This window comes from Rhinatrema bivittatum, chromosome 6 (assembly GCF_901001135.1).
Source record: "Rhinatrema bivittatum chromosome 6, aRhiBiv1.1, whole genome shotgun sequence".
In the NCBI taxonomy this organism is placed as follows: Eukaryota; Metazoa; Chordata; class Amphibia; order Gymnophiona; family Rhinatrematidae; genus Rhinatrema; species Rhinatrema bivittatum.
Genome location: NC_042620.1, coordinates 207504718 through 207521870, shown reverse-complemented (window position 1 = coordinate 207521870; position 17153 = coordinate 207504718). Strand labels below are relative to the sequence as shown.

Genomic DNA, 17153 nt, shown 5'->3' with positions numbered 1-17153 from the left:
TAATAAGGAATTTTTAATGCTGGTAAGTGTTAGAAATTATTTTAAAGTTTCATACATGATGCATAATGGCTGTTGCAAATTACTTAGAAAGCCATTCTAGGGTGCAGTATATGGCATTATTTATCAGTAAAAAACAACTAGTAGACCTGCATGCCTACAGCCCACCCATGTTAACCTTGTGCCCACCCAAAAAATCAATTCTAGCTATGCCACTGTGCAGTGGGCTGCCAGGAGGAACAGCCAGGGCCAAGCAGGCTACAACAGCCTTGGTGCTGCATACGCTAGCTTCCTGACACTTCTTCATCTGAGGAGAAGGTGGATCAGGATGGCACTACATGGGGGAACAGGTGGATGAGTCACATGGGGAGATGGAGGAGGAACTGGAGGAGGAAGAACAGCAAGCTGATATGAAAGCATTTACAGAAGAGGAAAGTGGGGACCAGGCAGAGATGGAGGCCAGGCCAGGTGAGTGCCTCCTGATCTCCCTGAATACTCATCTCGTGCAGGAGATGGGGGCCCAGTGGCCAGAGTTCCACAGCTTCTAGGTGGCTATGCAGGAGGAGGCAGAAGCTCTACAGCAGGAAATGCATGGCAACTGAGAGGAGCTTCATCAGCAGAGGGAGCTGCTTCTAAGATTGGCCCCTTGCCAGCCATAGCCACCACCAGCTACGCTGTCCAGACCTAGCAGTCCCTCCTGCAGCCAGCTTCCTCAGGAGCCTGGTCCAGCACCCTCTGAGGACCTGCACTGAGGAGAAGGAGGGGGGTCAAGAGAAGCCCAGCTCCAAGCTCCTGCAAAACCCAGCAACAACTAAAAGAGGCTGAAAAAGGCATTAGATTTATTTATTTATGCTCTAAGCTTAACCACTGTAAATAAAAGCACTGTCATCACCAACAAAAATATCTTTGTATCAGCGTGTTCCTTTCCTCTATAGCCTGTCTTTGACTGTGGCAATTTATAATCTGCAATTCCTCCTGACTGAGCTTTTGTTCCTCCTCCTCCTCATCTTCCTCTTCATATATATGTTCTTATATGTATTCTCAGACTGTCCCTCTGGAAGAGGCATGCGACTGGTTTTGGCCAAGTTATGTAGCATACAGAGGCTAGGAGGATCTGACAGATCTTAGGTAGCTTGAAGAGGAGGCATACCCCAGATCTGTCCAGACAGTGGGAAGCGTGTTTTGAGTAGGTCGAAGGTTCTCTCAATGGCTGATCTGGTCATCCATTGAGTCCTGTTGTATCGTACCTCCGCTGCATTCTGTGAGGTGGCCACAGGGATTCTGAGCCAGGTTTTGAGGGGATAGACTCTTTCTCCTGTATGGGAGAAAGCGCAGAAGAACAGTTAGATAGGCTTTGAGGTTGGACTGGACATTAGGGGATTATGCTGGTTTGGAGCTCTACACCAGGGCAGACTGGACACCAAGAGACGTGGGACACCCACTGAGGAGTCTGGTTGTGATATGGGGTTATCAATAGATTGTTTCCTACTTAGTAACCAGCCCCCTGTGATGCGTCCTTCCTGAAAGTAGTCATGAATTCCTGACTGTGAGAGGATGTAGGCATTGGGAGTGGATCCAGGAAACTTGGGTACAGCATCCAGGATGAGGCTCTTTGCATCGCAGACCACCTGCATATTGAAGGAGTGGAGGCCCTTGCAGTTGAGGTAGGTAACCTCATCTCCCCTTGGTGCCCTTATAGGGTTGTGTGTGCAATTGATTGCCCCCAGGACAGAGAGAAAGTATGCAACCTGATAAAAATCCTGCGTGATTTGTTATTATTTATTTATTTATTTATTTTTAATTTTTATATACCGAATTTCTTGCATAAAATGCAAATCAAACCGGTTTACAATGAAACAGAATAAGCAGGAAATATGATTCCTTAGTCTAATACATTGAACATCTATAACGAAAAAACAATTGTTAACAAAGGAAAAAGCTAAACAACATTAATAAAGGTTAATTAACAAAGAAAACATAAATAAAATTATTTTACAGGAATCACAAAGGTTAGCACGAAGGGGAGCACAAAGGGGAAAGCCCCTTTGTCACGCCCCTTCGGCGAGCGACGCCCGGCGCACGACGCCTGGTGGACTGGCATCGTTTACCGGCTCTCACGCTGAACGTGGTGATGTCATAGGGGGCGGATCCCATTCTCCCTGAGCTCTCTCAATCTGCTTTGTTTCTTAGCGATTTTTCTCTTTTTTTACTTCATAAGACGCACATACATTTTCCCCCCACTTTTGGGGGGAAAAAAGTGCGTCTTATGGAGTGAAAAATACGGTACTTTTTCTCTTGATGAGGTATAAGTCTGAAGAAAACTTGATTTAGGCCTAAAACAATTGGTGAGGGGTCTGGGTAAACTGGGAGAAATGCAGGCTGAAGAACCAGGAGGGTCTTAATGACCAATCGATAGACTGGACAAACTGATAGACTAATTGGACAAACTGGTTATTTTCTTCACACGAGCATGTTTTAAAATCAGCTTAGCTGCACGTGTTAAAGCCAATAAAATCCTAAAGAAGATACATGAATAACGTTTTCTCATAGAACCACTTAAAATTAGGAGTACATAAATGCATGCTAAGACACTAACTTTCAAACAGCCATGCAGGCGTAATGTACGTGCATATGCAAGCTCACGTCAATGAATTCGGCCATTTTATAACATACTCGCTTATATAGGCACGTTATAAAATCGGCTGTACAAGCATACTTGTGTGCACATTTTTATATGGATACGCGCATGTACACCCAAATACTGCCTAAGTTGGGGGGGGGGGGGGATTTTAAAAACAACACCGACACAATAGCCCTTTTTCCCAGTTTGCCCAGTTAACGGATCAGACTTCCTAACCCCCCCTCCCCCCCCCCTGTTATTTAGCCTTCCTTTTATCTGTATACCCCCGACACTGAAAACTCCACTGATTTTCCATCCAGAAGTAAAGTTATGCAGTAGGGTAGTGATTCTCATCTTTTTTACTTCATGGTACAACTGGCACAGGGGTCACTTCGTTGTGGCACATCACCCATTTCCCCATCATTACTTTTTCTTCTCTTATCTTCCACCTCCCCCCTACCCCTTGGCATCATCACTTTCTCCCTTCCCTTTTCCCCCAGCATCATAATTATGCCTGTCCACTGGCAATATCATTTTCTTTCCTTCCCTGCCCCCCACTCCCCTGGCATCATCATCATCACCTTCCCTCTCCCACCATCTCTTCCCCTCCCTCTTATTGTCATCACTTCCCTCTCCTTCACTCCCTGGCATCAACATTAACTTCTCTCTCCACCTCATCCCTAGCAGCAGCATCATCATCACCACCTTCCATTTCCTACAGCCCCTCTACATCACTCCCTGGTATCATCACCTTCCCTCTCCCACCACCACCATCATCATTTCCCTCTCCTACCACCTCTTTCCCCACCCTTGCATCATCATCACCTTTCCTTTCCTTCCACCACTCTCCTGCCCCCTTTGCATTATTGCCTCTCTCCATTTCCTCACCCCTGACATCATCATCACTACCTTCCCTTTCCTTCTACCCCCTTCCCCCATCCTTTGACATCATCTTCTCTTTCCTTCCTTCTCACCTCCAGCATCATCATTATCATCTTCCCTCTCCCTCCATCCCTTTCCCCCCACCCCCATGCGATATCAGCACCTTTCCCCACCCCTTCAAATCATCATCACCTTCCCTCCCTTTACCCCTGATCATCAGCACTTTCCCTCAACCTCTTCTCATCACTCCCAGCCATCATCTCCTTCCCTCTGCCTCCATTCCTCTCCCTCACCCCTTGGCATCATCTTCACCTTCCCCTTTTCCTCACCCCCTGGCATCATCTTCACCTTCCCCTTTTCCTCACCCTGGCATCATCACTTTCTCTGCCCTCTCCCTCCATGCCCCATGCCAATCACCTTCTGTTCCCTTTCCCTTAAACCCTGGTATCACTTGCCCTCTCCCTCACTTCCTGGCATCATCATCATCAACCTTTCGTTTCCCCCACACCCTAGCATCACCTTCCCTCAGCCTCACTCCCTGGCATCATTGTCACCTTCCTTCTCCTTCTACTTTTCCTCCCCATCCCCTTGAATCATCATCTTCCCTCTCCTGTCACCCTTCTCTCCCATCTCCTGTATCATCAACTTCCCTGTTCCCCATCTATCATCACCATCCCTTCCCTCTCCCTCCACACCCTATGACACAATCATCTATCTCTTTCCCCACTCCACCCCCAATCCCTGATCAGCAAAAGTCTTACCAAGTGCTGCTTTTTCCTCCTTTTCCAGCCTTCCTCTGCAATCTGAACTGCATGGGCCAGCAAGTCTCACAAGCCGACAGAGCCCCGCGCAGTTTCTGATGCACAAGAGAGCCAGCAGATGGGAAGCAGGAGCGGCTGCCGATAAGCACTACTCTCCAATGCCCCCTGCTGGCAGGAGGACATTCTGCAGGCCAGTAGGGAAACAGGAAATGAGACTGCAGCTGCGGCACACCAGCACTTTAGCCACAGCACACCAGTTGGCAAACTCTGCGGTAGGGGACCTTGGTGCATGCTTGTGCCCGTAAATACTTGTGCGCATATTTCAAGGTAACTTCCCGGAACTCCCATGCTCCGCCCAGCCCAAACCCTGCCCCTTTTTTAAACTTTTTGATTTGTGCGCATACCAGAAGATATGTGCTTACTCGCGAGCTTAAAATCCATGCAGCTCGCGCTGGCCCGAGATACTCATGTACCTCCTGGCTTTGGCACACGTAGGCCTTTTAAAATTCACCTATAGGTGTTTTTTAAATCATACTCACACACTTGCGCAGACGATTTAAAATTCCTGCTGATGTGCACTCACAGGCGGATATACCGTATTTTTCGCTCCATAAGACGCACCTGACCATAAGACGCACCTAGGATTCAGAGGGGGAAAATTTAAAAAAAAAAAAAATTGTGCTAAACCGGCTCTGCGTCTGGGCGTCTTATGGAGCAAATTAGGGGAGTGCATAGTTTTTTTTTTTCTCCCCATTTTGTTTTCGGGTCTAGGGAGGGCCATTTCGGTCCACTCCCCAGATCAGAAAATTTTTCTTTCTGTGGGAACCCCCAAACCCCCCCCCCCTATCCCAACCCTTTAAATTAACAACCTCCACCCCCCTGACCCCCCCAAGACCTGCCGAATTAATTTCCTGCAACCCCCCACCCTCCTGGCCCCCCCCAAGACCTGCCGAATTAATTTCCTGCAACCCCCCACCCTCCTGACCCCCCCAAGACCTGCCAAACGTCCCTGGTGGTCCAGCGGGGGTCCAGGAGCGGTCCGGGAACGATCTCCTGGGCGTGAGCCGTCGGCTGCCAGTAAACAAAATGGCGCCGACGGCCCTATGCCCTCACTATGTCACTGAGACCGACCAATAGCAGCGGTCGGTCTCAGTGACATAGTGAGGGCATAGGGCCGTCGGCGCCATTTTGTTTGCTGGCAGCCGACGGCCCTATGCCCTCACTATGTCACTGAGACCGACCAATAGCAGCGATCGGTCTCAGTGACATAGTGAGGGCATAGGGCCGTTGGCTGCCAGTAAACAAAATGGCGCCGACGGCCCTATGCCCTCACTATGTCACTGAGACCGACCAATAGCAGCGGTCGGTCTCAGTGACATAGTGAGGGCATAGGGCCGTCGGCGCCATTTTGTTTACTGGCAGCCGACGGCCCACGCCCAGGAGATCATTCCCGGACCCCCGCTGGACCACCAGGGACGTTTGGCAGGTCTTGGGGGGGTCAGGAGGGTGGGGGGTTGCAGGAAATTAATTTGTCAGGTCTTGGGGGGGGTTGTAGGAAATTAAGTCGGCAGGTCTTGGGGGAGTCGGGGGGGGGGGGTGTTTGTTAGATTTTTGTTTGGTTTCTTTTTTATATTCGCTCCATAAGACGCACATACATTTTCCCCCCACCTTTGGGGGAAAAAAAGTGCGTCTTATGGAGCGAAAAATACGGTATATGGGTGTCCACGCACTTGTTTTAAAGTTACTGTCCCAGTAAATAGGGCTCTAAGTGTGTACCTGAGGCAATAAAGGGTGAAATGACTTGTCCAAGGTGACAAAGTGCATTGACAGGATTTGAACCCTTGCTTCCCTAGTTTTCAGCCAACTGCTATAACCATTACTGTACTCCAGTTGCATGATTATACCGGTAGAATGCCTAATGTATCTAAAACCTCAAATTAAAGTTCCTCCTCCTTGGAATCTAAACATAGTTCTAGTTCAGCTCATGAAATCCTTTTGAGCCTTTAGCAAAGAAGATGTAAAAATCCTTTCTTTGAAACATTTGTTTTTGATAAGTGTGACTTCTGCTTGAAAAGTAAATGAGTTGCAAGGACTTGTGTATATTCTGTATACACCCAGTTTTTGTAAAACAGAATAGTTTTGAAAATTCATCTTAAATTTTAACCAAAATGGGTCTCTCAATTTCACTTAAATCAATCCATAGTGTTGCCAGTACTTATTCTGTGACCACACACAAATAAAGTGAATGGATTGCAGAAGAACTTTACTGTTCTGTTTGGAAAGAACAAAGTCCTATAGGAAGTCCTCATAGCAGTTCCTCTTCAGCCCTGTCAAACGCGGGTTTTAAGTTCCATAAAGAACTCTTTAGACTTGGATTTTTGATTGTATCTCATATTGCTATACTCATTCAAGACAGCAACTTCAAAATCAAAGCACTGCAGCCCCTTTAGCCTATCTTTGCTCTGCTTCCCTGAAAAAATATTTCCAAGGTTGCCACCTGGACTTCTATCCATACTTTCAGTGCTGTTTATTGCCTAGAAAATGTGTCACATCAAGACAGCAGTTTTGGTCAAGCAGTACTTAAAGGTTTGTGTAATTCCTTCAGTTTTCCCACCAAACTCTTCAATCCTGTGGGTTACATATTTTTTTACTACTGATGTAAGAGCACAACAAAAATTTTCATGCAACCCTCAGCTTGGGAATCCCCACTCGTGTGACTGATTGTTGTCCTGCTTGTCCATGGAGAAGGTAAAGGTACTAACCTTTAACAGGTGTTCTCCATAGACAGCAGGACAAATCAGCCACACAATTCCACCCACTTCCTCTTGGAGATGAAAATTAACTTGTTATAAATACTGAGGAGACTTTATGCAGCAGCACAACACCTACACATGCTCAGGAAAACCTTTTCAGTTTTTCTGAGCTTTGAGAGAGATTTTCCATCTCAGCACTGTCAGTTCACATCAGTTACTTGTGTAGCTGATTTGTCTTGCAGTCTATGGAGAACTTCTATTACAAGTAAGCAATTTTGCTTTTTCAACTCTACACATTATTTTCCTTAAGAAAAAGCTAGTTTCAAAATGAAAGTATGGACATACTAATGCTTTCAAAGTTGTATACAATGTAGAAGTGGTGGAATATAAGAATGAACAAATACATAATTTTGAATAAAGTATCTACAGACTTTCTCCCAAGGGCAATTTTCAGTCTCCCCACAGTACAAGGGCAATTTTCAAAGTCCCGGGCCTGCAGTGGCCCAGTGTCATGGGATATATTTACCCTATTTTGCAGGTGCACAGTATGCAGGTTGAAGCTGCTGTTATTTTTTCTGTCCCTCCCTAACCTGTCCCCCATCCCGTGCTGTTAACAGTGCATGTCATTTTCCCCACAGAGGGCTCAAATTTCAAAGGGGCCTTCTCCTTGGATAAATACCTATTTACTTGCAGAACATCTTTTTGACAATTGCCCCCAAAATACATGGATTGAAAATTGCCTCAGTTTGGCTGATGAGTCATGAAAGGCAGTGTATAAATACAAAATTAATTACCAGAGATTAAAATTGTCACATATTACATTGCAATTCAGAACCTCATTTTTCGTCTGGCTTATGATGGAGTATCTGAAACACTGCTTCTTTCTTTTTTTCTAATCTGAATAGAGGGAGAAATTGAAAAACCCTTGGGTTCTGAGGCTGGCGATCTATCGGATGAGCTTGCATCTCACATCACACAAAGGTCTGTACCTGTCTCTTGTCTAATGCTCAGTTACCACATCAGACCAGATACGAAGACAATTGCCCACCTAAAGATAGTGCAGTTTTCAGTCATGCATTATTGTAGTTAATATTAATAACCCTAGTAAAGAAAAACATAAAAGTAAATAGCAGTAATGCAACTCTGGATTTTCTGACACTGGTATGGTTCTCTTTAGAGAGCAAGTTGCTCCATATTACTTAAGGTTTGTTTGTTTCCTTGCTTTCCTAGCATTTTCCTGGGGAGACAGGGAGGGAGGGGGGATGGAGTGAGTGAGTGAAAGAACGTGTGTCTGTGCCATTGAAAATATATGTGGAGAGAGCTTGTGTGTGTGTATATAACTGAAAGCATGTATGGAGAGAGCATGTATATGTGTGACTGAGAGCATATGTGTGGTGTGTGTGAGAGCATATGTCTGTGAGTGTGTGATTGAGCGCATGTGAGTGTGTGTGTGACTGAGAGAGAGTACGTGTGTGTGTGCGACAGAGAGAACCAGTGGGGCAACCCCCGAAAACCTCCCCCTGCCTCCCCCTGCATGTGCCAAGCCTATCTTGCATAGGCTCAGCGGCGCGCGCAAGTCCCGGAGCTTTGAATAAGGGGCTGGCCGGGGGCATGGCTGGGGGCGTGGCGACGGTCCGTGGGCTGGGCCAGAGGTGTGGCGACGGTCCGTGGGCTGGGCCAGAGGTGTGACAGCGGTCCGGGGCGGGGCCGAGTGCTCCGGCACAGTGGCCTGTGCCGGGGCAAGGAGCTAGCAGTGCGCGCAAGTTATGCCTGTATGCAATAACACACCCCCTCCTTGCCAGAGGCAGGATTAACTCCACGAAATAAGGTAGGGGGGGATTTAGTTAGGGCTGAGGGGTGGGTTAGATAGGGGAAGGAAGGGAAAGGTGGGGGGGACAAAAAAAAAAGTTCCCTCTAAGGCCGCTCCGATTTCGGAGCGGCCTCGGAGGGAACTGAGGCAGGCTGCTTGGCTCGGCGCGCGCAGGTTGCACAATTGTGCACCCCCCTGCACATGCTGACCCTGGATTTTATAACATGCGCGCAGCAGCGCGCATGTTATAAAATTAGGCGTAGATTTGTTCGCGCCAGGTTGCGTGAACAAATCTGCACCCTTGCTTAAGTTTAAAGATTTGCCCCTCTTTGTGTGGCAGCATATGAGTGTGACAGTGAGCCAGTGAATGTATGTATGTGTGTGTGGGAGAGAGAGAATATATTTGTGAGTGACAGAGAAAGTCTGTGTGCAATAACACACCTCCTCCTTGCCCCCAATTCCCACTCCCTCTTTCTCACTAATCTATAACAATCTCAGGGCATCTGGAAATAAAAAGTTCTCAGGTATGGAGACTGGGTGATTTTTTTAATCCTTATTAGTTTTAATTATTAATAATAATAATAATAATAATAATAATAATATATTTATTTATATACTGTCAATCTGAGATACAAACTTGGCGATTTACAATAAAGTTAAAAAACAAAATACATAACAGATAATTAAATCATAGATTAAAACCAAAATATGTCTACCTCAAAAAAAACAATAAATTAACCAAGAGTTCATAAACTGCGTTCCCATCGATCTTTGACTATTATCCTGTGTGTGGGAGCTGAAATGCAATTCCAAATAACCATGATTTTAGGTCTTTTTTAAAATACTTGGGGTCAGATTTTAAAACATACACGCGGGCATACATTTGTGCACGCAACCCGACACGCATAAATGTACGCCCGATTTTATAACATGCGTGCGCCGAGCACTCGGGGAGCCCCGCTGGCTTTCCCCGTTCCCTCCCCCCCCCCCCCCCACCTTCCCCTCCCTGTCCTACCCCCAGCCCTAAAGAAATCCCCCGTACCTTTGTTTTGGAAGTTACGCCTGCGGCCAACTGCCGGCGCGCGATCCTCCTGTGCCAGAGTCCTCAGCCACGCCTCCCGGACTGCTCCCGTACCGCCCAGCCATGCCCACGGACCAATTGTCCCACCCCGTCCCGCCCCCTGCCTGCCCATTCCGAAAAGCCCCGGGACATATGCGTGTCCCGGGGCTTTACGCACGCCGCCGGGCCTTTTGAAAATAGGCCCAGCACGCGTAACCCCCCCATGCGCATAAATCCTTGAAAATCTGCCCCTTGGTGTCTGATTCTAATCTGAGTTTCATTGACATGGTGTTCCAGAGCTTAGGAATGGCCACTGAAATAGCTCTATTTCTAACTTTGCTCAACCGTGCACCTTGTATAGAGGGGACCGGTAAAAGACCTGTATTTGCTGATCTTAAGTTTCTGCTTGGGGTGTATAGATGCAGCGATGCATTTAGCCATTCTCTACATTATTATTGTAATTAGAATTATGTATAATTGTTAATGTTTTATATTGTGCACGAAATTTGACTGTAAGCCAATGCAGGGTTTGTAGAGTTGATGTGATATGTTCTGTTTTCTTACGACCTGTAAGAACTCTGGCTGAGGCATTCTGCAAGATTTGAAGTGGTTGTATTGTTGAATATGGTACGCCAAGTAAAAGTGAATTGCAGTAATCAAATTCACTAAAAATCAGTGTCTGTAGAATTGTTCTGAAGTCGTTTTGTGTAAAAGTGGTTTTAGTCGTTTTAGTATATTTAACTTATGGTAGCCATTCTTTATTTTTTGATTAATGTGTTTTTTCATTGACAGAGAACTATCAATAGTAATACCTAAATCTCATCCAAATTCTGATAATTCTATTTTTGATTGTTTAGCTGTACTGTAGATGATGGTGATACTTGTGTTGTTTTCCTATTTAAAAGGATTATTTCAGTTTTTTCCGAGTTTAAAACTAGTTTCATTTGTTGGATCAATTGTTTCATGCTTGAGAAATAGATTTCTAAGGTTTTTAATGCAACTTCTATTGATGTATTTATCGTTACCAAGAATTGAATGTCATCTGCATAGATGAAGTATTTAATACTTAGGCCTGATAGGAAATGACATAATGGCCTCATGTAAATGTTAAATAGCATGGAAGATGGTGCTGACCCTTGAGGTAATCCTGTTTCTAATTGTAATGCTTCTGATGTACAACTTTCAATTATAACTTTGAAGGAGTGATCAGTTAAATATGATGTAAGCCATTGTAAGACAATACTTTTTATGCCAAGTTATTTTAATCTAGTTATCATGATGTTATGATCTATTGTGTCGAATGCTTCTGATAGATCCAATAAAACTAAGAGGTAGGCTGATCCTGAGTCATATCCTCTTAGTACTGTCTTAGGTATTATTTGATGTGTCTGCTGTTTTGAAATATTTTATTGGTGTTCAGGAAATTTTTAAAAAATGTTATATGATTTTTCATTATTGGATGTTCTATTTGTCACCTGTTTTAAAATATTTATTGTTTTTATTAGTATGGCTTTACTATTATGATTGTTTTATATTTCTTGATTTTGTTTGCTGTTTTATGAGAAATGATGCTTCAGCTTTTTTTCTATTGTTGCACTGAATATAGTCTAGCTTGTAGCGGTTTCTAGTTCAATTTTTGTCTGCATGTTTCTATTTGTGCTTTGGGGTCTCTTTATTCTGTGTTTGGTGAAGGGGGTGGGAGTGTGTTCTGCTTGTGTGACCAAAGTGAGGTATTGTGCTAGCATGTAGTTTCTGAATAGGTATCTATAGCAGACTGGTTTATTCTGTTTTCCTAATAGGAATGTATTGGTATTTTAGGGCCCAATGTAATATTTGCAGTATTGCCTTTTCCTAAGTAGGGCTGTTGCTGTTTTGAATGCTGGCAGTTACTGCCCACCAACATCCCACCTCTCTCCCCCTAAGAACATAAGAACATAAGAAATTGCCATGCTGGGTCAGACCAAGGGGTCCATCAAGCCCAGCATCCTGTTTCCAACAGAGGCCAAACCAGGTCACAAGAACCTGGCAATTACCCAAACACTAAGAAGATCCCATGCTACTGATGCAATTAATAGCAGTGGCTATTCCCAAAGTAAACTTGATTAATAGCCGTTAATGGACTTCTCCTCCAATAACTTATCCAAACCTTTTGTGAACTCAGCTACACTAACTGCACTAACCACATCCTCTGGCAACAAATTCCAGAGCTTTATTGTGCGTTGAGTGAAAAAGAATTTTCTATGATTAGTCTTAAATGTGCTACTTGCTAATTTCATGAAATGCCCCCTAGTCCTTCTATTATTTGAAAGTGTAAATAACTGAGTCACATCTACTCGTTCAAGACCTTTCATGATCTTAAAGACCTCTATCATATCCCCCCTTAGCCGTCTCTTCTCCAAGCTGAACATCCCTAACCGCTTCAGTATTTCCTCATAGGGGAGCTGTTCCATCCCGTTTATCATTTTGGTTGCCCTTCTCTGTACCTTCTCCATCGCAACTATATCTTTTTTGAGATGTGGCGACCAGAATTGTACACAGTATTCAAGGTGCAGTCTCACGATGGAGTGATATAGAGGCATTATTACATTTTTCGTTTTATTAACCATTCCCTTCCTAATAATTCCTAACATTCTGTTTACTTTTTTGACTGCTGCAGCACACTGAGCCGACAATTTTAAAGTATTATCCACTTTGATGTCTAGATCTTTTTCCTGGGTGGTAGCTCCTAATATGGAACCTAACATCGTGTAACTACAGCAAGGGTTATTTTTCCCTATATGTAACACCTTGCACTTGTCCACATTAAATTTCATCTGCTATTTGGATGCTCAGTCTTCCAGTCTTGCAAGGTCCTCTTGTGATTTAAATACTCTGAATAATTTTGTATCAACCGCAAATTTAATAACCTCACTTGTCATATTCCTTTTCAAATCATTTATATATATATATATATATATATATATATATATATATATATATATATATATATATATATTGAAAAACACCGGTCCAAGTACAGATCCCTGAGACATTCCACTGTTTACCCTTTTCCACTGAGAAAATTGACCATTTAATCCTACTCTCTGTTTCCTTAACCAGTTTGTAATCCACGAAAGGACATCTCCTCCTATCCCATGACTTTTTAGTTTTTGTAGAAGCCTCTCATGAGGGACTTTGTCAAACGCCTTCTGAAAATCCAAATACACTACATCTACCAGTTCACCTTTATCCATATGTTTATTAACCCCTTCAAAAAAATGAAGCAGATTTCTTAGGCAAGACTTCCCTTGGGTAAATCCATGTTGACTAAGAACATAATGGTTCCATTAAACCATGTCTTTCTATATACTCTACGATTTTGATCTTGAGAATAGTTTCCGCTATTTTTCCCGGCACTGAAGTTAGGCTCACTGGTCTATAGTTACCCGGATCGCCCCTGGAGCCTTTTTTTAATATTGGGGTTACATTGGCCACCCTCCAGTCTTCAGGTACAATGGATGATTTTAATGAAAGGTTACAAATTGTAACTAATAGATCAGAAATTTCATTTTTGAGTTCCTTCAGTACCCTAGGATGCATACCATCCGGTCCAGGTGATTTGTTACTCTTTAGTTTGTCAATCTGGCCTACCACATCTTCCAGGTTCACAGGGATTTCGTTCAGTTCGTCTGACTCATCATCCCTGAAAACCATCTCCGGAACTGGTATCTCCCCAACATCCTCATTAGTAAACACGGAAGCAAAGAATTCATCTAGTATTTCTGCAATGGCCTTATCTTTCCTAAGAGCCCCTTTAACCCCTTGGTCATCTAATGGTCCAACCGACTCCCTCACTGTTTTCTTGCTTCGGATATATTTTAAAAAGTTTTTATTATGAGTTTTTGCCCCTATGGCCACCTTAATTTCAAATTCTCTCTTCGCCTGTCATATCAATGTTTTACACTTAACTTTAGTGTGTGTGAATGGGAGCCTGCTTGGGTTGTATATTTATTTGTTTATCGAGTTTTATAGACCGTCATTCGGTTTCGCCATCATAACGGTTACAACGATATGATGGTTTACAAGGTTAAGGAGGTTAACAAGGTTTTCAAAAAGGTTCGAATGATTGTTAACATAGAGACATCATATACAAGTTATTTGCTGTTCAGTTTTTTCACGTTTCAATTCTTTGTTATAATATATACTTGTGTTGAGTTTCAATTTTCTTATGGTTAGACCGGAGGGGGTTGGCATTGTTTTGTTCATTGGGTGAGTTAGTATGCTTTGGTGAACATCCATGTTTTTAGATCTTTTTTGAAAGTTTTTAGGTTTTCTTGAGTTCTGAGTTCAGTTGGGAGGGATTTTCAGGCTTCCTAGAGAGATTGCTCTTTTTTGAGTTGAGGTGAGTTGTTTGGAACGAGTAGGTGGTTTCTTTAGAAGTCCTTTATTTGCTGATCTGAGGTTTCTGTTTGGGGTATGTAGTTTTATGGAGGAACTTAGCCAGTTTTCTTGTTTTTCATATATGATTTTATGTAGTATGGATAGTATTTTGTATTCAATCCTGAATTTTATTGGTAGCCAGTGTAGTGAGATAAGTGTTGGAGTGATGTGGTCATGTGGTGGGGGTGGAAGGGAAATAGAACCAAGAGCTAAGAGAAACAGATAAGTATGAGAGAAAAAAAATGTGTGAAGCTTGCTGGGCAGACTGGATGGGCCATTTGGTCTTCTTCTGCCGTCATTTCTATGTTTCTATGTTGTTTAGATCCAGTGAGGATTCTTGCGGCTGCGTTTTGTAGGATTTGGAGTGGATGGATAGTGTTTAGAGGTAAGTTGAAAAGGAGTGAGTTACAGTAGTCCAGGTTAGAGAAAATGAGTAATTGAAGGACTGATCTGAAGTCGTTGGTGGAAAGGAAAGTTTTTAATTGACGAAGTGTTAGTAGTTTATGATATCCGTCTTTGATTTTTGTTGTGATGTGGTTTTTGAAAGAAAGTTCCTTGTCAATTATTATTTCAAGATTGCGGGCATGATTGACTGGAGATATAATCGTATTTTGGTTCATTAGGTTGAGTGGTGGAAGTTGAAGAGAGTTGTTCTTTCTGTCTAATATGATTATTTCAGTCTTGTTGAAGTTAAGGATAAGTTTTAAGTTGGTTAGTATTTCCTTTATTCTGCTTAGGTAAGTGGTTGTTAATTTGTATGTTTCTTCTAGTGATTTTTGTATTGGGATTAATATTTGAATATCATCAGCATACATGAAGTGGGTCAAATTAAGATTTGATAGGAAGTGGTATATTGGAAGCAGATAGATGTTGAAGAGTGTCGCTGAAAGATCGGATCCTTGGGGACCTCCAGTGTTTAGATTAATTTTCTTTGAGAGGGTATTTTTGAGCAGCACTTGGTAGGTTCTTTGTGATAGGTATGAAGAGAACCATTGTAGGGTTGTTTCCTTTGCCCCAATTTCAGATAGACGGTCAATCATGATAGAGTGGTTTACTGTATCAAAGGCTGCTGATAGGTCGAGTAGGACTAGAAGGTAGCTGTGGCCGTTTTCGAAACCTTTGAGTACAAAGTCGTTCATTGCTAGTAGTAGAGTCTCCGTGTTCATTTGCTTTCTGAAGCCAAATTGCATGGGTAGCAGGATGTTGTTTTCTTCCAGGTGGTCACTGAGCCGTGTGTGGACAACTTTCTCAATGATTTTGGCAATGAATGGTAGGTTTGATATGGGTCGGTAGTTCAGTGGGTTTTCTGGATCAAGATTATTCTTTTTCATGATGGGTTTGATGATTGCAGATTTTAGGCATTCTGGGTAGCTTCCTTCCGTGAGGGAAAGGTTTACGAAGTCAGTTATCGTCTTAGTTATTGATGGTTCAAAATTTTTTATCATTGTAATGGGTATGGCGTCAATAGGGTGTTTGGCTGGGTTCATTTTTTCAATGATCATTTGGATTTCCAGAGAAGATGCTGTCTCAAAGTTGGGCCAGCTTTTTGTTTGAATGTTCTGTATTTTCTGGTCTTGAGTCATTTTTTAGGTTGTTCTTTATGAGGATTTTGATTTTTTCATTAAAGAAATCTGCGAAGTCGTTTCTAAAGATCTTTGGTGTTGATTGTGACTGATCATCATAAGATGATTTTGTTAGGCCCGCCCAGTTACATTCCCCTGTTGCAATGTATTTTCCAATCTTTCAGTTACTATGTGAACCGGTATGATGTCCCCACAAATACCGGTATATAAAAGTTTCTAAATAAATAAATAAATATGTTGAAGTGCATCTTAGGGTTATGTTGGTATTTGTTTATTTTGTTAGTGTAAAAGTCTTTTTTTGTTTTATGGATGAGTTTTTTGTATTCTACTAGTTGTGCTCTGTATGTGTTGAGTAGTGTGGTTGTTTTGTTGTTTCTCCATGATTTCTCTTTTTTTCTGAGTTTCCGTTTGGCTGCTCTGATGTTGTTGTTGTATCGAAGGTTCTGATTTTTTGGTTCTTTTATTGTTTTCTTTATCATGGGGTTTATCTTGTCTGCTACAGTTCTAGTTATGGTAATCCAGGATGATGTTGCGTTTTCTGTGTTTGATTGGTCTATGTTTGTTAGTTCGGTTTGTAGATTTGCTTGAAGAGTTTTGATGCAAAAAGGTGGACATTATGAGAAGGATTTAGTTGTGCTTTTTCTTGTTGTAAGTTTACAATTTGAATATAAGTTTGCGTAGATGATAGAGTGGTCTGACCATGGTATATTTGTTATCTTAGTTTGGTGGTTAGACCATATGTTAGTGTTGATGAAGACTAGGTCTAGTGTGTGACCTGCTTTGTGTGTTGGGCCATTGATGATTTGACCGAGTCCCAGTGATGAGAGCGTGTCGATGATTGAGGTGCAAGTGGGAGAGTAGGGGGCAGTGTCTGTGTAAGTTGAAGTCACCTAAAATAATTATGGGTTTGTTGATTGATATTCTGGTCAGGAAGAATTCAATAAGTGGTGAGCAGTTCCGATCGAGAGTGTTAGGGAGGCAGTAAACCAGACAAATTTGTAGATGTGGAGAATCAAATAGTGCAATTTCCAGTGGGGAGCAATTGCTTGTTGGGAGTAATTTCATCGGTAGGTTTTTTTTTGATGTTTAGTATAAGGCTTCCGCCTTTCTTTTTAGGTCTGGGTATTGAAAATGTTCTGTAAGTAGAGTTATTGTTTTGGTTGATTAGTACTGTTCTGTGTTTTTTGCCCATGTTTCTGTGTTTGCTATGAAATCTGGTTTTTCATCTTGGAGAAGGTCATTGACGATTGGTATTTTCTTAATTATGG

At 42.8% G+C, this 17153-nt stretch overlaps 1 protein-coding gene across 3 annotated transcripts in view; it reads left to right on the top strand.

Moving 5' to 3' along the window:
- The window catches only part of TRAF3IP1 (TRAF3 interacting protein 1), a 364461-nt gene that overhangs the window by 230015 nt on the left and 117293 nt on the right, over positions 1-17153 (top strand). For all 3 annotated transcript variants that reach the window (XM_029606494.1, XM_029606493.1, XM_029606495.1), the window contains one exon: positions 7919-7994. In XM_029606494.1, coding sequence (XP_029462354.1) covers positions 7919-7994 — 76 coding nt within the window. The remainder of the gene's footprint in view (positions 1-7918; positions 7995-17153) is intronic.